Consider the following 24,634-nt stretch of genomic DNA (forward strand, 5'->3'; position numbering starts at 1 on the left):
ATATATATATATATATATATATATATATATATATATAAAATTTTTGAACATATATTTTAACTGTATGAAATATATAATCGTAGTTAGCTAAAATTATCAAGAACAACAATTAAAAATGACATTGTGTATCAATTGGTTTATTTATTGGTGACATTGTAAGTGATTCTGCTGATAAATTATTGAATAGGAGATCAATAACTAAATAGAATGATAAATTTAAAATTATCAGCAATGAATAAATTATACAGCAATTTTACAATGTGAAGGGAGAGTTCTTGTGGGCAAGTGTGGCTATCTAGAAGGGAGAGATCTTGTGGGATTTGTCTAATTCTTCAGACAAATTGGTGGAGGGATTGAAGATGAGTAAGAGTTGAAGTAGAGAAGGGCAGAGTAGTTGGGGGACATTTTGGGAAGAAAACAACAAAAGTGACCAAGTGCGACTTTGACTGACGGACTCGCTGAATTGAAAAAAATTGAAACATTGTGAGAATGAATTGTAAAAATTAAAACTTTAAAATTGAAATTAAAAATCGTAGCCAACTTTGAATTCCCATTCTCCTCTCACAATCAGCCAAAATTTTCTTCTTAAGCCCATTAACAATTTGTCAATTCAAATTAAATATTTAGCTTCTTTTTTTTTTTTTTTTAACAATTTTTCTTTGTTGAAAAGTTTTAAGTATGTAATCAAAATTTTACATTGACTTATTTTGAACTGTATGAAATATATCTAGACGGATGTACCGAAAATGTACACGGAGACGTAAAAGATCATCAGGGAGAGTAGAAGCTAGAGGGCGAGAGGGTGGGTATGTGTTTGGCCAAAAAAAAGTCAATATATATATATTTTTTCTTATTACTTAAAAAAAAAAAAAAATACTCACAACAAAACTCTTTATGCACGTGTTAACAGATCAATCGTTGTCATAGAAGAACAATTCTGTATCCACCCAACTCTTTTCAACTGAAACTCTGTAAACATGGTCACGGAGCAGCAGCTTCCCTCTTCAATTGTCAGTTCTCTCATGACCAACATGGATTTTTTCTCTAACCCCATCTTCTTTACTGCTTTGGCTCTTATCGCATCCCTTCTAGCTCTCCATATCCTAACACGGAAACTGAACAAAGATCAGAGAAAGAAGAAATACCACCCCATTGCCGGCACCTCATTTCACCAGCTCCTCAACTTCAACAGATTGCACCACTATATGACTGATCTTGCCGGCAAGCACCGGACCTACAGGCTCCTCACTCCCTCTAGGAACGAGATTTACACCGCCGACCCGGCAAATGTCGGGTATATACTCAAAACTAACTTTCAGAATTATGGCAAGGTATCTATGTCCTCTCATCTCTAACTGGTTTCAAGCATACTCCTCCACGCGCCACCTTTGTTTTGCTATTGACTTCTCACCTGCGGCACGAACTGAATCTATTATTGTCATTTTTTTGTTTTTTTTAATTTATTGAGGATTGAAGACCAATTTTTTGTCAAGGCCCCAGAAATGAAGTAAATTTTTGGGATTGAAGATTTAGTTTTAGTTTTGTTCATTTTAATAAATAGTGATTGATTGCTTTACTTTAATTTGTTTACATTTAAAATTGTTCAAATCACTTATAAGCCTTGTACACAATCAAATCAATTAAGAACAGATGTAGCCTCCAAGGCTTTCACCTGCGGTCTTGTGGATGTATCTCTCTTTCTCTACTTCCATCTCTTTACCTTATTATGAACTTCTGGAGGCAGGGATGGTATAACTACATCATTCTGAAGGGCCTTCTAGGCGATGGGATTTTCACAGTTGATGGTGACAAATGGCGCCAGCAGAGAAAGATATCAAGCCATGAGTTCTCCACAAAGGTTTTAAGGGACTTTAGCAGTTTGATTTTCAGAAAGAATGCAGCAAAACTTGCTAATATGGTGTCTGAAGCAGCAACTTCAAACCAGATAATAGATACGCAAGTGAGTTTGGATAAGTCAATGTTCACAAAGAGACTAATCCCATATGATATCTCACGTTGACAGTTTTAGTTATTACTGTAGGATCTGTTGATGAAATCAACCCTGGATTCACTGTTCCAAGTTGCATTTGGAACCGAATTAGACAGCATGTGTGGATCAAATGAAGAAGGCAAGAGTTACGGAAATGCTTTCAATGGCTCGACCGCTATGATCCTTTGGCTTTATGTTGATATATTCTGGAGAATCAAGAAGTTTCTGAACATTGGATCAGAAGCTGCCTTAACTAGAAGTACTAAAATCGTTAATGATTTCGTGTTTAGCTAATACACAGCAAGATGGAGCAAATGAAGAACTCAAAGGATGAATCTTCAGTGAGTGAATACTAGCTAAGAGTTTCTATTTTTGATTAATTCTACAGGCATGAGATAAACTTCTTGTTATACACAATGCAGATGAAAAGAGAAGACATTCTATCAAGGTTTCTGCAAGTGACTGAGAATGACCCAACATACTTAAGGGATATAATTCTTAACTTCGTAATAGCTGGGAAAGATACAACAGCAGCCACACTTTCTTGGTTTTCTTACATGCTCTGCAAGCATCCTGCTGTGCAAGAAAAAATAACAAAAGAAGTGAAGGAAGCTACCAAAAAGAAAGAGACCACAAACTATGCTGAGTTTGCAGCCAGTATGAGTGAAGAAGCTTTAAAAAAGATGCATTATCTCCATGCAGCGATCACTGAAACAATCAGACTCTACCCTGCAGTTCCGGTGGTAAGGAAAAATTCAACTATATGAATCACCACTGCATCAAAGTTGCATATAAATACTAAATGGCTGCTCTTTTCCTGTTCATTTTCTCTTTGGGACCAGTATTTGAGTTCTGATAAGAGTGATTGTTAAGATGGACTCATTGCATTAATATGATGATTCTAAAAGTTTCATGGTTATTTACATTTGCTTACCAACTTTCCCACAGCAGCTTCCTAGGAGATTCCCAATAGTTTGACATACTCTTTGCTTACAGGATGCAAAGATTTGCTTTTCTGATGATACTCTGCCAGATGGATACAGTGTGAACAAAGGAGATATGGTGTCTTATCAACCTTATGCAATGGGCAGGATGAAGTTCATATGGGGTGATGATGCAGAGGAATTCAGACCAGAGAGATGGCTAGACAAGGATGGAATTTTCCAGCCAGAGAGCCCTTTCAAGTTTACAGCCTTCCAGGTTAGCATATAGTCTATTGGGACATTTTGCATTTCAATTAATTTATGCTTCAAGCTCATATTGATCACACAATAACATTTAAATGTCTTTGAAGAAACAGAAATATGCTACCATAAACAAGTAAAAGGAAAAACTATATTGTACAAATTCACTTCTTTTGCAGAAAGCCTTAATCTGCTTGTCAAAGAATCTAAGATCAAATCTCTTCTGGTTTACAGGCCGGCCTGCGAATTTGTCTGGGAAAGGAGTTAGCCTATAGGGAGATGAAGATCTTCTCAGCTGTTATGGTAGGCTGTTTTCAGTTCAAAATGAGTGACGAGAACAAAATTGTCAATTACAGGACAATGATCAGTCTTCACATAGATGGAGGTCTTGAAGTTCGTGCCTTCCACAGAAATGGAAATTAGCATGAAAGTGAAAACTATAAAGGGTATTTGAGAATTACATGTTTGTTTCTTTATAGTACTAAATAGTAAAGTGATTTCTCTTCATGCTTTGAATCTTTGGCTTGTGATCCGGGGTAGATTGAAAATAAGTAGCCTGCCTACGACATCACCCCACAGATTTGTTGTATCCTTTGCAGATTTGATTATGAAGACCTCAACCATTTGTTCTTTACTTGTCCCGTCTCACAACAAATTTGGCTTTTAATTATTATGTAATAATGCTAAACCATCTCATCTCATGTTCTTCTTGTGCATATGCAAAATTGATATGACTTTTAAAATTATTATTGGATCAAAATTCAACAGTAATTTATCAAAAATCCAATGATAATTTTAAAGCAACATCAATTTTAGAGAAACACAATAAATATATAATGATGACAGATTTATAAAAACTGATAGGAAGCTTTGAACTTAAGGGTTCGGTCTTTCTAAGGGAAGGCCCCTTGAATACATTTCTTTTAACTTGGGCTTCGTTTGTTTCGGCATCAAATATTTTATGTACTTTTTGGTGTTTGGTGTGATTGAAAATAATAGTCAAACCAGTTTATTTATTTATTTATTTTATTTATTTATTTTATTTTTTTTTATTTGAGCAAAGAAGCTTCTTTCTGGAAAATTGTATTAGTTTCTAAATTTTGTAAACCATTTTTCGAGTTTAAGTTTCTCATTTTCAAATTGTTGGACAATCGCCAGCCGCTATTTTGCTGTCGTTCTTTTTTTTTTTTTTTTGACATGTCCACAAAATAGAAGGGGGAGGAGAATTTGAACTAGTAGTATTTGCTTCATGAGGCATGATCCCCAACCAATTGAGCTACTTCTTGGAAACTGTCACCGTTCATTTTTCATACAAGCCAAATGCTAAAAAATATTTTACGTCGAAATAAACGGGGGCTTATACTTTCTTATGTGGTTTACAACTTTTTTGCAAGAGAGAAACTCCAAAACTTCTCATTTATCCCACAATATTATGTATGAGAAATGTTAGGGCTATCAAACTTTTTGCTAAGAGATGGGTATCAAAATGATGTGAAACTTATTTTTTTGAAGATGATCAAAACAATTAATCAAGAACAATGTTAGCACCAATAAATACCACGTCATTTTGATACTGGTGAAAATCAGTGACAATTTTACTTTACTTTTGATTTTTCTGGATTTACTTTACATTCTCACATGGAGAAGAGTGACGTGAAGAGAGAAAGAGTTAAAGTGGCTTAATCATGGGTGCCTTGTCAAGTCTGTGTGAAATTATGGTTCTCTCAAGTTTATTTGAATTGGAGAATATCTAGTTAGTTATAGTATATGAATATTTTTGACCTATCAAAAAGTAAAAAGACAAAAATACTCTTTAAATATAATTAATTGGATAATCTACAGTTCATTTGCGTGGGAGAGGATCCTGTTCTGTATTTTTAACGATGACTAAGCAAAACAAACATGTGTCATTATATAATTGTTGCTGATGTGTCAAGTTATAAAATTCTGTTAACTTTTCTAATGCATGAAATCAATTTCTTTGGGACTGGTTAAAAGATTAATTACTTTATAAATATCATACGAGTCTACAACTACAAGGATAAAAAAACCAAAAAAATGCATTTTTCCTTGAATGTACGATAAAGTGGGGATATCCGACCCGTTAAATTGAGAACTTCGGATCATCCATTTTTAACGACACTACTTAAAAAAAAAGAGAAAAATACAACCACCTCGTTAGCCAGGAGTTCCGGGTACGGCTTTCTCATTTCTTCTTCTTCTGTGCCAAGATTGTCATCTTCTTCTCCGCTCGGCAATCAAAGAGATCGACTCCCGCGAGCTCAACCTCAGCCCCGAGCTGAAAATGTAAAACCTAATTAACTAATCCCGCTCGCTTTTATTTTCGTCAAAATTTTCATGAATTTTCGGTGATTTCTGAATTAGTCTTATGCTAATGCCATTATCAGATTGCTTGAAGTTCTAGGCGTCGAGATTTTGCGGAACTGGTCGATTTTCGGTTCTCCCCGTGCTGGATCTGGAGGTATTTTCTCGAATTTTACCCTCAATTCGGTTACGTTTAAGAAAAGAAAGGACGAGAAAATTTGTAATTCTCTCTGTAGTATTTATCTAACGTAGAAAATTCAACTTCAATTTCCTAAGCAACCGCGTGGAGCTCAATTGACCGGACTTTTCAATTTCAAACATACACATACACACACAGAACCGGACATACGTATTTCATTTTATTTGTTAGCAAAATCAGCTTTGTCGAACGTTTTTAACTCACAAAATATTACTTTATCTGTGTTATTTTGTGGTCAGATTCGTGTTACACTGTCGTTAGCACTGTACTAATCGTTTATAGTTCTCTGTTGAATGCTTCAGGTGTACTAGGGCAATGCACTTCGCTTTTTTCTGATAACATTGTTACTCTTATAAAAAGGGTCCTAAGTCTAACACTATTCTGTTTGGGATCAACCCTTTGCCTGGATGAATTGAGTTGTACTTCGTTTCTACGGAATCTGGTGAGGTGCAAAGATCAAGATGGGGCTTTTTGATGGTTTGCCTGTGTCTCCCAATAAAGCAGTAAGTTCAGTTTGCTTTATTTAAGGTTTTTATCACAAACATAAGTTGTACTTTCTTTAGAATTGGATTGCCCATTGAATTTGTTTTTACTTAATAGAAGAAAAAAAGAAAAAGGTAGACTCGATGTCATAGAAATCTAATACATAAGAATCATCATCGTCTTTTTCGTTTGCAAAAATTGGAGTGAAAAGAATCATGATTTGGTATAGGACCTGATTTGACCCACGAATCTCATGGAAGAAGATGGAAGAAAAAGAATTACTGAGGCTTGAAATAGTTCTCTCTTGAGGACTGTTTAGAGGTTTATATGAGGCAGAAAGGGAATGCTTTTCTTCCCCTCTACTGTGCGTGTGCTAAGATCGAAGAATTAAATGAATCAGTTTGATTGACTGCCCCGAGCCTTCGAGCCTCTAGTTCTGATTTTGCTAGCGTCTTTCCATGACAGGCTGACCTAAGGAAGATGCACTGGGATAACTATTTTTTGCTCCTTTTTTTTTTTCCTCTTGCGGGGAAACACTGATGTTAAGAACGCTAATGAGATTGCAAAATGTTTCACAGACAAAATTTGATTATGATTTAGCTTTATACAATGCAATGCCCATGATTCTGGTGCATAGTAATGTTTTAAGAGCTGTAGCAACTGGCATGGTAGTCCTCTTTTGAGATGCAGGTATCAATATGCCAGTCACCATCTGACCATTTGTTATATTTTGACCTTATTATATATGCTACTATGCGCCTATGGCTTTGTAATTTTCTTCTTCTCATTGTCCCTGTTTGCTCTTATGGTAAATGCAGTATCTAAGAGACGAGCTTTCTAGAATAGATGAGAGTTGGGCCGCAGCACGCTTTGATTCGTTACCCCATGTTGTACACATTTTGACATCTAAAGATCGTGAAAGTGAAGTTCAGTTTTTGAAGGAGCAAAGTGACATTATTGAGGAGGTTGTGGATGAAGTAGTGCATGCTTATCACAGTGGCTTCAACAAAGCAATTCAAAATTATTCCCAGGTTTCTGACCAGTTTTCCCCTTGACTTTTATACATGCTTTTCTGGATGGTCTTCTACATTTTGCACGCATGCGATTGTGTGTTTTGTGGTGCGGTTACTGATCATATGATGGGATTCATGTGATGAACAAATAGATCATGCAGGAGCATTATGGTATTTTACTTAGGCTGAGAGCAGTCTCTTAATCGTGAATTTAACTTATTTTGATAACATTATTAATTTATTTTCTCCTGTTGTAGATATTTTTTTAATACTTTTATGATGGAGCCTTTCAAATATTGATTTTTCTTTTCCCCCACTCCCCTGGGCACCCCCCAGTGAATGAGAAAAGTCAGAGTTGCAGTTCCATTCTGTGTTGTAATTTCCTTTTTCTTTTTTTTTTGGTTCAGATCTTGCGCTTGTTCAGCGAATCTACCGACAGTATAGGTGTCTTAAAGGTTGATTTGGCTGAGGCAAAGACGCGTCTTAGTGCTCGCAATAAGCAATTGCATCAGTTGTGGTATCGGTCAGTAACGTTGCGTCACATAATTTCCCTGTTAGATCAAATTGAGGGCATAGCTAAGGTTTGTCTATACCTATTTCCAGCTTTCAGATGATATCAGATTCAATGTATTTGCATATCTTGGTGAATGTTAAATTTCATTTGCCTAATTCCATCAAAATACTACACCTATGCCTCTGTGCTTTTTGTACTTGAGTTACAGTTTCCATCTATCCATATATAGAGGCACGCATGCATTAGTATGCACACATTTATGCATGCTATGGTATGTCCTTACTAACTTGTTCTAACCTCTGCTTAAAAAAAAAAAAAAAGAACTTGTATGCTGACCTTGCCACTTGCAGACTCGCACTACAGTTATGCTGTTTTGAATTATCTGCATGCCACACTTCTGCTGATTCTGTAAAACTTTCATCTTCTCTATTTGAAATTTGACTCAGGTTCCAGCTCGTATTGAGAAGCTCATTGCTGACAAGCAGTTCTATGCTGCAGTTCAGTTGCATGTTCAATCAACATTGATGCTTGAGCGAGAGGGGCTTCAAACTGTTGGTTTTCTAACCTTTTGCTATCACATCCACTTCTGTAATGTCATAAGAAGTGTTTTATGTTCTTTTTTCTTTCATTTTTTTTTTCCTGGTTTGTGTAGCTTATATATTCTTTTTTTGATAAGTAATTGGTTCCAAGGGGTGGGGGAAGGGGAGATTCATGGTTTTTGTGTAGCTTGTATTCTACTTAAGTTACGTCCAAATCTCTATTTTATGGTTGGTGTCTGAAAAAATATTATGATTCATTGTATCTTGCAAGTTTCTAAGCCTTAGGTCATCAGTCCAATACTCATGGAGTTAAAGTACAATACTGTTTTTATCATCCTGAATTCCAGTAATCTGTCATATTACACTCTACCCTTTGTTTTGTTTTTTGTTTTTGTTCTATTCTTTTTTTTTTTTTTTTTGAATTATTAGCTGCTTTGATGTTTGCAAAATCTAGCAACACTATCTTGACCATGAGGATTGCAGTATGTCTCATTGGCTCACATATCTATTGAAAAATCTCGCCTTCGTACTGTATCTTTAAAGATAATCATTTTTTTTTTTGTTAAGTTAAAGACAATCATTCAGAAAATTACCTAGCAGCTCTGTATCTATTTTTTTCTAGACATTTCACCTCAAAATAAGAAATTGTATTGCGATCATGCTTCCAAGTGATTCTTTTTGTCTTTTCACGTTGACGCTAGTACTGAGTGAAAATGTAAGGATTGAACTTTTTAAGTGTTGTGCTTGCATCATAATTATTCTGGGATTATATGGCCCAGGTTGGTGCTCTTCAAGATGTCCGGTCAGAGCTGACAAAGTTGCGAGGCGTTCTTTTTTATAAAGTTTTGGAGGACTTGCATGCACATCTGTACAATAAAGGTGAATACAGGTATTTACTTTTCTTCTTAACTCCAACAATCATATCCTTCGTGCCCTAAGAATCCTATTTATATCAACTTCTATAATTTTAATTTTATTTTTGGGGTGCTTGGTGGTGTTTGGCATGTGGGTGTGTGATGGAGACACCAGACACGAGTCATAAATCACACCAGCCCATGACCTTTTGGTTGGGTGATTGAGGGCAGGATTATTATTGGGTTTTATTAGTTTGCATTTTAGTTGTTTTATTGTTTATTTTTCAGACTGGTTGTAGTATTTTTACTTTGGCCTTCATGTTATTTTAGCTGGCCATTATCCCAAGTACGATTAGAGTTAGGGTTAGGGTTTACTCTAGTCTATTTAAACCTAATTTTCTATTGTATTCGTAGCTTATTGAGAATTAAAATTTTGATCGACTGTTGTGGTCTATCTTCTTTTTTCCGAGCTTCTGGTTTATTTTCTCTTCTCTCAGCTTCTTCTTCTCTTTAAACTTTTTTCTCAGTTGCTTGTTTGTCTGACATCAACATGTTTACAATATAATATTGACGGTGTTTCAGAGCTAGTCTAACTGATGCTGATATTATTATTATTTTTGGATAAGTTGTTAGGGGATTAGTAGAAAGAAGAAAGTCCTCGTGTACATAGAATTTTAGATGCTGATATCAGCTATATGGTTTTCCTTGGTTCTGTTGGCAGGCATATTGGTGTTTTGAAGAAAATTTATGACGATTTTACTACAGCTCTATTTATTGATATGTCTTTGTCCTCTTCCTTTTTCCTTTTTATTTGTTGGTGGTTGGGGGCAGAAAGAGTTTGCAGGTTTTGTTGTGTTGTGATTATTTATCACTAGAACCACAAATTTTCGGAATTACAATGTGAGCTATTTGTTAAAAGGTATTGCTTTTATTTATTTTTGATAAGTAATAAACCAGTCTCATTGAAAGCGTAAGCCACCTTGAGTACACAGAAAGTATATGAAAGTAACCACCTAGCTACAAATAGCAAAACGAACAAGAAAGTCGCTAAAACTAATCGACTATTAAATTTATTGCCTTTAAGCTGATTATATTCTGCAGCTCAGCTGCCTCAAGTGTGCATGAAAGGGATGATGAAATGCCAACGACCACAGCTGTTGCATTTTCTGTGAATAATTCACAACCTCTATCTCGAAGAACCAGGTTACTGAAAGTTGACAGCCAGATTGGTGTCCATGTGGATGGATCATATAGACCCAGTTCTGTTGATGGAGGGTAAGATCGGACATTTTTTTTTTTTTTAACTGTGTTTGTGCTACTTATATTATCTGTTTTTTGAGCCGCCTTGTTAATCATATTTGAACTGCTTCTTTTTCTTTATCAATACTTCTACTTATGCCACATTTTTATTTGATAGTTGTGCATTTTTTTCCCCATCTAAATATACCTCAGAATGTGCTTACAGTTCATCTTTTGATGGCTATGATGAGGATGGTGCTCTGGAACTACATGATGATGCTGCTTCAGAAGGGTATAAGGCATCAATAAGAGTCAATGGTGGTGATGGTAATGGTAATCTAAAGGATGTCAAAATTGTTCCTCGTCAAATGCCAATATGGCTTTCAAATTCCACTCCAGATGAATTTCTTGTAAGAGAATCTTTTAATTACATCTCATGTTATCTTATGTGTTGCTGTTCTCATCTTCTAGGCTGAAGCTTTGGGTGTTATAATTGAATGTAGGAAGCAATGAAAAAGAGTGAAGCTCCACTTCATGTAAAATATTTGCAAACCATGGTTGAGTGTCTCTGCATGCTTGGCAAAGTTGCAGCTGCTGGTGCTATAATATGGTTTGTTGTCTGACTGATATACTTCCCTCTGACTCTGTATGAAGAATAGTTTTGAAAGGATTTATTTTCTTCCAGTGGTGTCTTGGGCAGAATCTCCATACATAATTTTGTTGTATATTAGCTTCTCCTTCTAGAATATGGGAATTTCTTGGATTGTGTTTCTTTCTCCCCTTTTTCTTTTAATGATTGGATCTGGTCCTGACCTTAATATTTGTTGTTCTTGGTACTTTTATTATCGACAGTTATGTTATATTGGTGTTCACTGTTCTATAAGCATTGACATAATATATGCAACTAAAATTGCCCTCAACCACCATCTGAAGAAACTTATGAATAGAGGGCATGCCATGTTAATAATGCCAATATGCTTGTCTTTATGGCACCTTTAATATTAATTGTCTACCGAATATAGGATCAAATTCATTTACTGATTGTTAAATTTCTTGGTTCCTAATTGTCGTGGATAGATAGAAAACTAGTACTGGGTACTTTGCTGAAGCATGGTGGGATGACGTCAATGAAGACTGTCTATCTAGCATTCTGACTGATTTTGTGTCCGGTTTTGCCATAACACTCTTGTGGCTGAGGCAAATTGATGTGAATGTGAATTTGTATGGTGATTAAATTGGTTAACAATCTTAGTCTTGTTGAAACTGCATCTTGTTTCATGAACTGAGTACGTACTATACTCAGATTTTCATATTTATTTTTTTCCATCACTATATTGGTTAACAATCTTAGTCTTGTTGAAACTGTATCTTGTTTCATGAACCGAGTACGTACTATACTCAGATTTTCATATGTATCTTTTTCCAAGTAGCGAACCCCATCTAGTTTGTGATAATGACTAAATTCTGTTGAATATGTGTATCTTCTTTTTGAACTTATGGCACTTTCATTTTCATTTTTCTTCTCTCAAACATGTACTTTATGATGACATATAAACTTTATCGATTTTGTTTTGTAACAGCCAAAGATTGCGACCGGCAATACATGAGATTATCACATCCAAGATTAAAGCTCACGCAGAACTTGTTAATTCTTCAAGGTCTGGCATTGGTCAGGGTGACCGAACTGCAACTGTAGGTCTTCATTTTATGAAAGGACAGTTAGGAAGCTTCCAGTTGCCAAAACAGAAGCGCCAGAATGGGATATCTCTGACTGGGACTCTTTTGGCGGTAAGCCCTGTCTCGCCTGTGATGTCTCCCACAGGAAAAGCACAGGCTTCCGCAAGGGAGGTTCTGGATTCAATCTTGGATACTGTTGTTCGGATATTTGGTAAGATAACTACTTTCTGGTCTTTACTTTGTTTGTTAATGTTGAAACAAATTTCTCATTTTTAATTGTTCAGAGAATCATGTTGTTGTTGGAGAGATTCTGGAGTCAAAATCCACTCATCTAACTGAGGTGAACACACCAAGGTCAATTTCAACAGATTGGAACCTTGATTCTGAAGCATCTCAAGTTACTGGGGGCTACAACATTGGGTTTTCCTTAACAGTTTTGCAGGTAACCCTATCTGCTTTAAGTTGTTTACAATCTGGATGCCTGATATTAAATTCGAAAAAAAAAAAAAAATTGGGGATAATATACTTTAGCCCCTCGAACTATCACCCATTTTGCAATTATGCCTCCTAACTTTAAAAAGTGACATCGAGGCCCCACATATTATCATTGCGAGTCAAATTAGACACTTTTGCATTTTTCTTCCCAAAATACCCTTGAAGTTATTAAGAAATAAAATTAAAAAATATATAAAAATAACAATTTGAACAAAATAATTAAGGGGGCTAATGTGAAAAGGGCAACCCATTTTTAGTGTTTTTAGTTTTTTTTGTTTAATTTTTTTCAAATGGTTATTTTTTTAATAAATTTAAGGGTATTTTGGGGAGAAAAATAAAAAAGTGTACGCAGTGGTAGTATGAAAAGCCCTAATGTTACTTTTTAAAGTTTATAGGTGTAAGTGCAAAATATGTGATAGTTCAGGAGGCCAAAGTGTATTTTCCTCTAAAAAATAAATAGCATTAATGAACTGGCATGATCCTTTCCCAACTTATGTTTTAACTTGTATTTATTTAATGTGCCAAAGAGTGAATGCCAACAACTCATTTGTGAGATTCTGCGAGCAACTCCTGAAGCAGCGTCTGCAGATGCTGCTGTTCAAACAGCTAGACTTGCAAGCAAGGCCCCTTCCAAGGAAAAGAGGCAAGTGCCTATAAATTCTTATTCAAATCTCTACCATGTGGTATTCCCTAGATCATTGCTTCAACTTCTGTCAAATTCAGGTTACTTTTTGAGTTGCTGCTTTTCCCTCATATTTCTTTTCTTCCTTAAATCCTTGCTAATTAGGATAAGTTAGGATTAAAAGTACACCTAGAGAGGCTGAATCCCAATGTTCAAGGTGCGTCTAATATGTGTCTAGGAGCATTTTGGTGACGGCATTGGGGTGATGTTCAAATAATGACACAGATGGTGGATTTGTTTGCAGTTGTGGCTAGGAGTTATTGCCTGATATGGTCGTTCTGTCCACCCTTTTTCTTAAATATATATCATTAGTATTTACAAATAACAGTGAGACTCTTGAAAATTGTAAATCCTTTTTTTTTTTTTTTTTTTTTTTTTTTTAAAATTTTATTTTTATAGAAGTATTCATTTTATTAATGAGAGGAGCATGTTTAAGTACACATGATCTACAAGAAAAACTCCTAAAAAGTTACAATTTAAATTCAAAAGACCAATAAATACTAAAATAGATGAGTGGATACTGCCTAAGGTATTCATCAAACGATAATTCTCTCCTCTATTCTGAAAGAATGTAATAGACGTTTTCTTTTTCAAGGCTACATCAAAATTGATGGGTGTTTATACGTGAAGCTTGGATAGCTTCAGGGAGATAAAGTTGCTTCATGTCTCTCTCTCTCTCTCTGCAGTTCCCCTAGGAACACCTTCCATTGTGACGAAGAGAGTCTAGAAGAGAACAAATTGGGACTTGAAACCCAAGAAATTTGCCTGTTCAACTTGCCATCAAACCAAGACTGAAAACCTTATTTCATGTCCTTTTCATGGAATCCAACATAGAAAGGCTGATCTCAACTATATGCAAGTGTATGCACTGCAAACTTATAATTGGAAAGTCAAAAGGACAAGTTCTCATAAACTTATTTTTAGATTTACTTATAATATATATATATATTGAAAGCCACTGTAGAGTAAATTTGTGACTGCATTGATGCTTTTTATTTTATTTTTAATAGTGAAGCTTAGCTGGATGTTTATTCTTTTCCTCCTAAAATTTTAACAATGGGAATTTGTTGGTAAACTTTTATATGTTCCACTTGGTTGAAGTCTTTTCTTCATTTTAATTAACATATCAAAAGGACTCCTGATTCCTTCATTTTCAGATGCTGACCTGATTCACTGTCATCCATGGGTGCTTTAACTTTGAAGCCAATATGTTGGTTGACATGTTTTTAATATAACTTATACTGAAATTCTGATAATCTTAACTTTTTGATCACTGGATGCGAAGGAGAGTTTGTGTATGTTGGGGTATTATTATTTTGCATATAAGCTACATGGTAGCTTGCTACATCTAGTTTACTTTTCTTAGATATAATGAGAATCGTTTCATTTAATTCTCACTTTTTTTTTTTTTTTTTGATAAGTCATTTAATTCTCAATTTTTACTTGCACAATCATGTAATATTTCATGCTGATGTGTAACAGGGACCGGTCAGAAGATGGTCTTACCTTTGCTTTTCGTTTCACAGATGCTACAATATCCATTCCTAACCAGGGTATGTTGAAGATGCATTACTTACATTTCCTGCATTGATTCTCATTGTATAAGTTGGATTTAGTTTCCAATTCTAGTTAATTGTATCAATTTTTATGGGATCCTTGAATTACCATATTCTAATTGTTGGTTGTAGCAATTGTAACGGGATCCTTGAATTACCACAAAAATGATCTCATTTATGGTATCCTTGATTCCTAAGCAGGAGTCGACCTCATTCGTCAGGGATGGAGTCGGAGGGGTCCTAATGTATCACAAGAAGGTTATGGGTCTGCAACTGTCTTGCCTGAGCAAGGCATTTATCTAGCAGCATCTGTATACCGACCTGTGCTTCAGGTTCTGGACTGTCTTATATCCATTTTACCAATGCAAAATATATTATCTTTGCATATCAGGTTCTCTAGTTGGCCTTTTCTGATCTGATGTGATCTGCAGTTCACAGATAAGGTCGCTTCAATGCTGCCGAAAAAGTATGCCCAGCTTGGGTATGCTCAAAACTCTTGTACTCTTTTCTTGTTCAGTAATTTAATTTTACATTGAATCACCACATTGCTTGAAATGTACAATGCACAACTCCCCTCGGCCCCCATCCTTGGGGCCAATTACTTATTAAAAAAAGAGTAGTTAGGAAGCCTTTAACTTTTGTCTTACTATTTCGGTCTTCTGCATGATTTTCTCGCTTCTTCCTTAATTGAAATTGGGATAGTGCTCTGCATTAGAAGTGAAATGTGGAGGTGGAAGAATGTGTCTTCACATAATACTTTAATCTATGTTTCTTATTGTGGTAAAGTTTCAACCTAAGTTCTTGTAGTGTGCTAGTCATGTTTTGACTGATTACCAAATGCTGAAGAAAAGTTGTAAATTCAGTGTTGTGATCCTTCTATGTTCTCCTGGTTCCATACTGATGTGCATTTGAATTTTTAACTTCTAAAACTGCAGGAACGATGGATTGCTTGCTTTTGTGGAAAACTTCGTGAAGGACCACTTTTTACCAACTATGTTTGTAGACTACCGAAAAAGTGTACAGCAAGCTATATCAAGCAAGTTCTCTAAACTATTTTGACTTCGTCTTTTTTTTTTTTTCAGAAATATTTTTGAGAGCTGATAACTTGCATTGCGTTCCTTTTTCTTTTTTCTTTTGAAATATTTTTGAGAGCTGATAACTTGCATTGCGTTCCTTTTTCTTTTTTCTTTTGTTAATTGGTTAGCTTGAGTAGCCTGAAGCTATAAATCAAATTGTTTAGCTCATTGTCATGGAGCAAACTTTATCTTATTTGAAATGTTTTAAGAGGCTACGGCATCAATTCCCAAGGCCCATCTGAGTGCTGTTAACTCTTGGCTTACTCACAGTTGTGTGCCAGAGCCTTATGGAATCATAGATATCTGACACTTTTACCTCAAATACATTTTCTTTTAATAAGTGAAGTATTATTTTTTGAGAAAAGGGCGAAGCTCAAGTACACGTGTTATACACAAAAGTTTCAACTCAGATGTGATAAATCAGATACTAACACTGGAGGAATTAAAAACATTAAAAGAAAAAAGAAAAAAGTGGATCTAAATCTGGGTGGAACTAAATGTCAAGAGTAAAACAATTTAATAAGCCCCATCTTGTGCTTATATAGAGTAATCTTGACACCCTGGAAAGCTCTACCATTGTGCCTATTCTGAATTATATACATTAATCACTGCCGTCTGAGCTGCCCTCGCCGACCTTTCCCTGCCACCGCTCTCCAAATTAAACAACTCAAGCACAAATGGAGGCATAACCCAATTTGTACTGAATAGCACAATTTGCTGGCCTTGTAACAATGAAGAAGCAGGCGATCTATAGACTCCTCTCCTACCTTGCATATTTAGCTCCAGTTATCAGTAAAGTGTCCCCTGTTTCAAATTTTTTGACACCTGTAGAAGTAATACCTGCCCGCCTAATACTCTTCTGAGTTATAAATATGAAATCTAATGTTTGTAACAACAAGAAAAGTTAAACCGTGAGGTTTCATCACTAGTCTATGATTGGAAAAGGCCATAGTGTGATACAACATGTTTATGTTGTTTTTGACATTTGAAGCTATAGAAGTTGCAGAAAGAATGAAACCTGTACACTATAACTATAAAGAGAATATATATATATATATATATTTCTTTGTTATAACTCCACATTCGTGGAGGATTAGGACAGTGCGTATGTGAGTTGGATGAGTCACTGAGAGATTGTTGGATGATGTCTATGTACCTGTGACACATGTTCGAGATTGTTAAATGATGCCTATGTACCTGTTACACATATTAATCTTTTGGCTGTCCTTTTTATGCAAAAAAAAATCTTATTCCTGTGAGTAATCTTGTAGGTCCAGCTGCATTTCGGCCAAGGGCACATACTGCTGCTTCTTATACTCCATTGGTTGAGAAGGGAAGACCGGTCTTACAGGGGCTTTTGGCTATAGATTTCTTAGCAAAGGAGGCAAGTTAACTTATGTTTCCCATCTTAAAAGAAAGGGCTTTTTGCCCCTTATACACTGTACAATCAGTGGGCTTCACTAGATTTGGGCTGTATAGCCACTACTATTCTGGTTCTATTCTGATATATGTATAACATTTTTTTATAAGTTATTTATGGTATTTTGACTATCTAATTTGAAGTTATAACTTATTTTAGGTGCTTGGTTGGGCTCAAGCAATGCCTAAATTTGCTGGTGACCTTGTGAAGTATGTGCAGACTTTCCTTGAGCGCACATATGAAAGATGTCGTACTTCATACATGGAGGCATGGAGTTTCTCTATTTTTTCTCCTTTTGGATCAGCACATTATTGATATTATTGTTTTTAGTTATCCTTTTTTTTTTTTTTTTTTTTTTTTGTAATTAGTTGATTGGTTTGTGCTTTAGGCCACATGGATTTAACAGGAATAGAACTCATGATTGACATAATTTATCATTTACCATAGCTTTTTAATGTGCCAATCAGGAATCCCCAAAGTTCCTTTATGTGACTTATCAGCTCTTAATAAAAAATACAAGTTGTATCATTTGTATGTTTGAATGATTATAGTTAATTTGGATTTTATTCCTTTTGTAATTGCATATAGCTTGCAAAGTGTTCCCATAATTCACGTGGAACTTAGTTTTTGTTGCCTTGCAGTCTTTAATTCATGTCATCAACATGAATTTTCAAACCTTAGGAGCACCAGTATATCCTAAAATATTTTCTCCTTTAGTTTTTCTTGAGCTTCCCTAACTCCATTTTTCCCCCCTTGAAAGTTTTTATATATTTTTTTTCCTTGAGATAATAATTAAATTCCTTTATTCTGTTTCATACAACTTATTACCGTACTTCCATTTTCATCAAATGTTAGATAAAAGTTCCTCTTATTTTCTTAATGTCATTGTCCTTCCCCGATACTCTCACAATTTTCCCTTTTATGCCCTCTACTTGTCCAAACTCCTCTTCCCTTTCACTCATCTAGCATTTTGGGTGGCTTTTATCCTCATCCTTCGAAAACTTGTTAATTTTATGCTTGTTCTACCCTTGGCTTGCCCCTATACCCCACTTGTGTCTTAGGTCTTTATTCCGCTGCATCTGACATGAATGTAATGCTGTTCAGCCATCAAAACCTGATGCCTTTCACCCTATCCTTTTTATGCAACTTAAGAATACTAATCTTCTATCCCTTCATTTTAGTTGTGTTGCTTATGTTATTTGCTCTAAAAGCCCTGTTACATCTTTGAAATTTTGCTTTGTGATATAAGATTTCTAATAGGGGAATTTTTTATTGCCCTTTTTAAATCTTATTATTTCACCACCAGATTCTCTAGATGGCTGCTTTTTCTGTTTGATACTATAAACCTGTCTGATTTCCTTCTAGTATTAGTGATTAGACCGTCGGTTCCTTTGGATATATTCCATTTAGCTCTAGATCATTTTTCCTTCTAAGTTCCACTGCTTTAATATTCAATTGTTATCTTTTTTTCTTCCCCCTATATCTTTTGGTACTTTCTTTTTATCCATCTAGCCTATGTTGATACTAGGAGACACAATATATGATAGCTTATCAAAGAGAGAAGAAATGTTCTCAACATATGATAATTGTGAGGCGTTGATGCTCAATTGGCATTTGGATAGATTAATCAATATTCCATTGCAGTTTTGACATTGCATAATGTTTGCGCTATATGTATCATTTCTAGATAAATGTTTTGACATTTGGTGCACATTTAAGTCATAATTGCATTAGTAAATTAGTTTATATAAAGGTAAGGCTGGACTACTTGCTATTAATGTAAGTACAATACCAGATTAAGAAACAATGCACATTTCAGTCATTAGCGGTGCACAGCATATGTTAGTGATGACTACTTGTCTTGGAGTCACTTTTCCAATCATTAACTTTCAACTTCTAGGTGGACAAGGAGTCACATAGTGTACTCGATTTGTGAACCTTTGAAGAAAACTTTAGTACTTTTCAAAAACGTTTTGCATAATGTTTCAGGCAGTGCTTGAGAAGCAGACTTATATGCTCATTGGGAGGCATGATATTGAGAAATTGATGCGACTCGATCCAGCAAGTTCTTGTTTACCAAATCCACTTGGTCAGTCAAACATGGACAACAATGTCTCTGATGCTGAAAGCTTTGAGATTGAACTGGAGCTTAGTGACTTATTGTTGGCTTTGCGGCCCATTAAGCAGGTCCTTCTATGACCATTTGAAACTACAAGTTATTTATTTGAACTATTAATTTGTGTTCTTATTTTGGGCTATTAATTTTCCTCAAGTACTAATAAAAAAAAAAAAATTTCATCCGGTTGGATTTCAACTTCTCTGAAAATATATAAATATGTGAAAGAGTAAATCTAAAAGCTCAACTCTTATACAAAACATGTACAACTAGGCTAATATGGAGTGCTCATAAACTATTGGATCAACCTTTATTAAAAAAAGCCCATAAATCCAATGGTTTATAGGCACTCTACGTCAGCCCAGTTGTACAATAGTTATATAAGAGTTGAGTTTTTAGCATTGCTCTATGTGAACTCTTGCTGGTGAATTTGATTCTCACTGCACTGAAGTGCTAATGAACATAGGTATCAGGATTATGTATTGATATTTCTTCTTTATTTTCTCTTGTGCAGGAGAATTTAATTCGTGATGATAACAAAATCATTTTGCTGGCATCCCTTAGTGATTCATTGGAGTATGTTGCAGACTCAATTGAAAGGCAAGTTCTCTCATAGTCACAAATTATGCTTTGTGTTATGAGCAGAAGGCTTTGTGTTGTTCCCATATTCCCAGAATGTGTCTTTATTTTTATGTAACTGTGCACATCATATAAATTAATAAAACTACTGGCTTTCTGAAACTTCGTAGTAGCTAATTATTTTCAATTGCTTGAATGAATTACAATTCTCATGCTAAATACAGACTTGGGCAAACAAACTCAAGATCATCAAATCAAGTTGAAGAAAATCCCAAGCACCGTCATACTCGAACAAGCAGTGCACCTATTAGGGATTTGGCATCATTTGCTGATGAGTACAGGAAATTAGCAATTGACTGCCTTAAGGTTTTACGTGTAGAGATGCAGTTGGAGACAATTTTCCATATGCAGGTTTGTAAACCTTGTGTAATTTATATATACTTTGTCTCAATGGGAATAGATACAATATAAAGGTCTTGAAAGTGAAAACACTGGAAATATGTTCTGCTCACCAAGCTTTATGATTTAAACAGGAAATGACAAATAGGCAATATTTGGAGGACCAAGATGCTGAAGAGCCAGATGACTTTATTATTTCACTCACTGCCCAGGTCAGTATATTTATCTCTAGTTTTTTATTTTTTTATTTTTATTATTTTTTTAAATTTTTATTTTATTTTATGTGTACAATAGTAATATTGCTGTTGGCCTACTCAAAAGATTTTTATTTGATTATTTTTACCACATCCATTGGAGTGGGGAAGATTTCCAAGAGAGATAAAATGTGGATATGCCAATATGATAATATTTAAAATACTAGGATAAAGTTAGACAGGGATGCATTTAAGTAAATTATTTATTTTTTATATATTAGCATCCTATTGTGAACTGATTTTTTTTTTTTCCTATAGTTGTACGTTATACTAATTTAGTCAGAAAGTTAATTTAGTCATGGTAGCATCAATATTTCTTTAGTAGAAAAAACGTACTCAAAAATCTTTTTCTGTGTTTTAACTTGCAATTGCATTCCTTTTAATAAAAAATCAGCAGCATGGAGGACTTAAGTACACATATATTGGCATCTGAGAAGCCACATGCATGACAGTACTTTTGCAAATGATCAAGGGTTTTTCTGCATTTTGTGGCAAGTTCTATCCCAAGAAAAGGAATTGGGGGTGGAAAAATATAACTATTAAGAGAAACAAACATTCTTATTATAATCTCTAATGAGATTTTAACTACTTTTTTGTGCAGGTAAGTTGACAAGAAACCAAATATTTTATTATTTTTTTCTTTTTTGTTCTAATATGGAAAGGAAAGGAAAGCATGATCAATGCAATCTAATTTTTGACATTTTTTCTTTCCTAGTGGATTAGCCTTCAATTGCATAGACTTGACTGAACCCTAACGCAAGCTAGTTGGGGTTGGTTGCATCAATTATTTTCGTTTTCAAAGTGCATGAATAACTTTCTTCTTGACAAGCAGTGATACTGATACATTAGAAACAAATTTTATGCAAGGATGATTATCGGAACAGATATATTCTTGAATCCCATTAAATCATGTTCACTGAGTATCATATTCTCTTGGAAGCAATCTTACATGTCTTTCCTACTTTGTACCAATAGATAACACGTAGGGATGAGGCTATGGCACCTTTTGTTGCAAGTTCAAAGCGCAATTACATATTTGGTGGAATTTGTAGCATTGCGGCTACTGCGTCCATCAAGGTTCGCATGCACTGTGATATTTGGTTACATTTTAATGTTCTTTTGGACTTCAACGTGTTTCTGTTTCCCATGCAATGTTTCATCTCTTGTTCACTGCTGATGAGAAAAAGGCAATGTCTGCTTAGGCTTTGGCTGATATGAAATCCATCAACCTCTTTGGGGTTCAGCAGATATGCCGGAATTCAATTGCACTAGAACAGGTAAATTTTGTTCCCGATAGGTTGTCTTTCTGTTCTCCAAACTGGTTTGAGTGACTTGAAATTTTCTCAGGAGCAAATATATTTCTTTTAACGCTTTTATTTGTTCCAATGATTAAGAAAAATGGTATTGATGCGGTGAGTATCAGCTTACCCATCATCTTAAGCTGGCTCTTCCTTGACCTTCAGTGTCCTTTATAATATCCCTATGGAAGCAATTCAACAAGTGGAATGTGGGATAAGGTTTGTGTAGCAAATTCAAAGGGGGTGAACTTAAGCTTCATCTTTCTTCTTTTTAAGGTAGAGAATGAAGCTCTTTTGAGTGATTGTAGTTGACCCTTAATGATGGAATTACCCGTAAAGTTATATTGTGTTCCATGTAATATGGAAAAATGAGTCTTAATGTTGAAAATTTATGGGACGGGTTTCCTCCCTGCCAATCACACGGCGAAGGCTATTAGCTGTACCTTAGATGCAACAAGTTGGCCTTCCTAGATATTGGCATCATTTTACGAAAGGTTGACATTTGCTGGGGGCCGATGGCAAAATATCTTTAGAACTAGGGTGGTTATGTACTCTCATCCCTAAGGCCAACCCAAAATTGTGCAAATGAGGTTTGCTGGTTTTCATTTTGATTTTACGATACAATGCTACATTCTACATTGGTTTTGTTGGCATTACAGGCCCTGGCAGCTATCCCATCGATTAAAAGTGAAGCTGTGCAACAGAGATTAGATCATGTCCGTACTTACTACGAACTTCTAAACATGCCATTTGAGGCAAGCCATCTGAACTTAATTAATATTTTCTTTCTTTAAGTTATTGTGTTGCCACCAGTGATCAGCATTTCAGTTGATGATGTTTACAGGCCTTGCTAGCCTTCATCGTGGAGCACGAGCACTTGTTTACTGCTGCAGAGTGAGTTGATAAGACTTACTGCTTTACTCTTATTAGTTGGAATACTCGGTATAGTTGGTGAATAACATGTCACATTATCTTTGACAGGTATGCTAATCTTCTAAAGGTCCAGGTCCCCGGGAGGGAGATTTCTGAGGATGCACAAGAGCGTGTATCAGAGATTTTATCATCTCATTAGCTTTCCCGTTTCTGAAGTCGTTTTGGTTGTGGCATGTTGCTGGTATGCATCTAAGAGATGATTGTTATTTCTTAAGAAGGCTGATGCTGCGATGGGAGGATGTAGATGCCACTTCCATGGAAGTCACCAGTCAGCATGTGCCTTGCACCGTGGTTCAGTTTGTGAGTGATTATAATTTATTCATGTGTAGTATCAATTTTGGGCGCTTATGTGATTCCTTTGGGCTTGTATGAAGCTTCGATTTAGCATTCATTAGAACAAAAAGTAACTCCCATGTATATTTCTGATGCTGATTATTATTTGTAAATTGTTCAAAATATGTTTCGCAAACGCTTCCAGATCCCATTTTATCCGAACTTCTGATAAGATCTTTTAGAGAAGCATTATGTTAAATTCGAGTTTGAAATTTGTGTAGCCAGTTATGATTCAAATTGATCTCAAATTCCTTATTAAGCTCAAAACAACGTAGTCTACGTAGATAATTACTCAATTAAATTACAAGTTGAATACAGAAAATGAGATCCTGCACAAAGTTTTTGGGTTCTCGGAGGCCTTTTGACAACCTCAGCAAGAAAAATACATGGAATATTCTTAGCAAAATTAATATTACAAATGTATATGTATGGAAGTTACTTCCACCATGCCAACCCATCTAGGAAACGTGCCTTCTTTGGAAAAGCTGCATAGGCTTTGACTGCTGATCACTACCTTGAACCAACTAGGAAGGGAGGAGCTTTTGACGACTTGATTTCTTTCTTCTCTTTGACCAAAGCCACCAGTTGGCTATAACCGTCAACAATTTTGGCAGTCTCGTAACTTGTCATCTACTCCTACCGTGTTGGCAATAAATAACTACATCCTAGCGGGAAGGATTCTAAGTGGGATTGCGAATCTCGTCAACTTAGAGAGAGTCGAAATGTGGAATAAGAGATTGTTAGATAACATTCCCCATGATATTGGAAACCTTCAAAGACCACGGGTAATTAGGTAACATTCCCATGATATTGGAAAGCTTTAAATACCACGGGTAAGGTTTCTTCGCATAAACAATCTCTCGGGCAACATTCTGCACTCTCTTGAAAATTTGAGTATTTAAGAAATAATAATTTTAATGGAAAAGCATACCTGTAAGTCTAAAAAACTTCCAATCTTAGCGCTCTTTAAAACTTTCTAATAACAATCTCAATGACACCATACATTCATAGATCATTGGTCTCTCATTCCTATCAATCTATATCTTGATTTGTCCCGAAACTATTTCATATACTTTTTACGATAACATTACAATTTATGGTATGTTGAATTGCAGAGTATGTTATGGGAAATGAGGTGTCATCCTATGGTGATGTGTATAGTTATGGAATCCTCTTATGAGAAATGTTTATTGGGAAAAGACGCACGATAATATGTTCCAAGGCATTTTGAATCTACATTCCTCTTGAGCTAATAATCGGGATTGATGATCCAATTCTCTTCCAGGGAAGAGAAGAGTAGACAACCATAAATGATTTTCATAATAATAACACTGGAAGAAACAAAATCCAGGAGTGCCTAATTTTGATTTTGAGGATTGAAATTGCTTTTTTTGTTGAATAACTAGAAAAACAGATGGACATCAAAGATGTTGCAACTGAGCTTCAATTAATCAGAAAAAAAGTTTCTCGGAACTG

The 24,634-nt window shown here is 35.3% G+C and overlaps 1 protein-coding gene and 1 pseudogene across 3 annotated transcripts; both read left to right on the top strand.

Moving 5' to 3' along the window:
• Nucleotides 1-942: 942 nt before the first annotated feature.
• LOC132188180 (cytochrome P450 704C1-like) lies at nt 943-3,779 on the top strand (annotated as a pseudogene).
• A 1,550-nt stretch (nt 3,780-5,329) lies between these two features.
• LOC132186329 (exocyst complex component SEC8) lies at nt 5,330-23,344 on the top strand. Of its 3 annotated transcripts, none has more exons than XM_059600241.1 (28): nt 5,330-5,481; nt 5,583-5,656; nt 6,001-6,201; nt 7,000-7,212; nt 7,602-7,775; nt 8,155-8,259; nt 9,027-9,136; nt 10,203-10,376; nt 10,567-10,750; nt 10,844-10,950; nt 11,921-12,228; nt 12,302-12,459; nt 13,040-13,155; nt 14,677-14,747; nt 14,952-15,082; nt 15,182-15,231; nt 15,686-15,786; nt 17,098-17,210; nt 17,406-17,513; nt 19,236-19,433; nt 19,877-19,962; nt 20,166-20,352; nt 20,475-20,552; nt 21,570-21,671; nt 21,797-21,871; nt 22,552-22,647; nt 22,737-22,786; nt 22,874-23,344. In XM_059600241.1, the coding sequence occupies exons 3-28, from the start codon at nt 6,160-6,162 to the stop codon at nt 22,962-22,964; spliced, it is 3,228 nt and encodes a 1,075-aa protein (XP_059456224.1). In that variant the 5' UTR covers nt 5,330-5,481; nt 5,583-5,656; nt 6,001-6,159; the 3' UTR covers nt 22,965-23,344. The 3 variants fall into 3 exon arrangements, with proteins under 3 accessions (XP_059456224.1, XP_059456227.1, XP_059456226.1); XM_059600244.1 differs by having other exon boundaries at nt 9,027-9,126; nt 10,208-10,376; XM_059600243.1 differs by having other exon boundaries at nt 5,583-5,655; nt 6,104-6,201.
• Nucleotides 23,345-24,634: the final 1,290 nt, after the last annotated feature.

Source organism: Corylus avellana, chromosome ca7 (genome assembly GCF_901000735.1).
Source record: "Corylus avellana chromosome ca7, CavTom2PMs-1.0".
Taxonomy (NCBI): domain Eukaryota; kingdom Viridiplantae; phylum Streptophyta; class Magnoliopsida; order Fagales; family Betulaceae; genus Corylus; species Corylus avellana.

What these genes read in the sequence shown, in the direction of transcription:
- LOC132186329 (XM_059600241.1), top strand. Translation starts at nt 6,160, where the DNA reads ATGGGGCTTTTTGATGGTTTGCCTGTGTCTCCCAATAAAGCA. An exon ending in AAATTGAGGGCATAGCTAAG is followed by an intron (nt 7,776 to 8,154) that starts GTTTGTCTATAC and finishes AATTTGACTCAG; the next exon opens with GTTCCAGCTCGTATTGAGAA. An exon ending in CACTTGTTTACTGCTGCAGA is followed by an intron (nt 22,787 to 22,873) that starts GTGAGTTGATAA and finishes TATCTTTGACAG; the next exon opens with GTATGCTAATCTTCTAAAGG.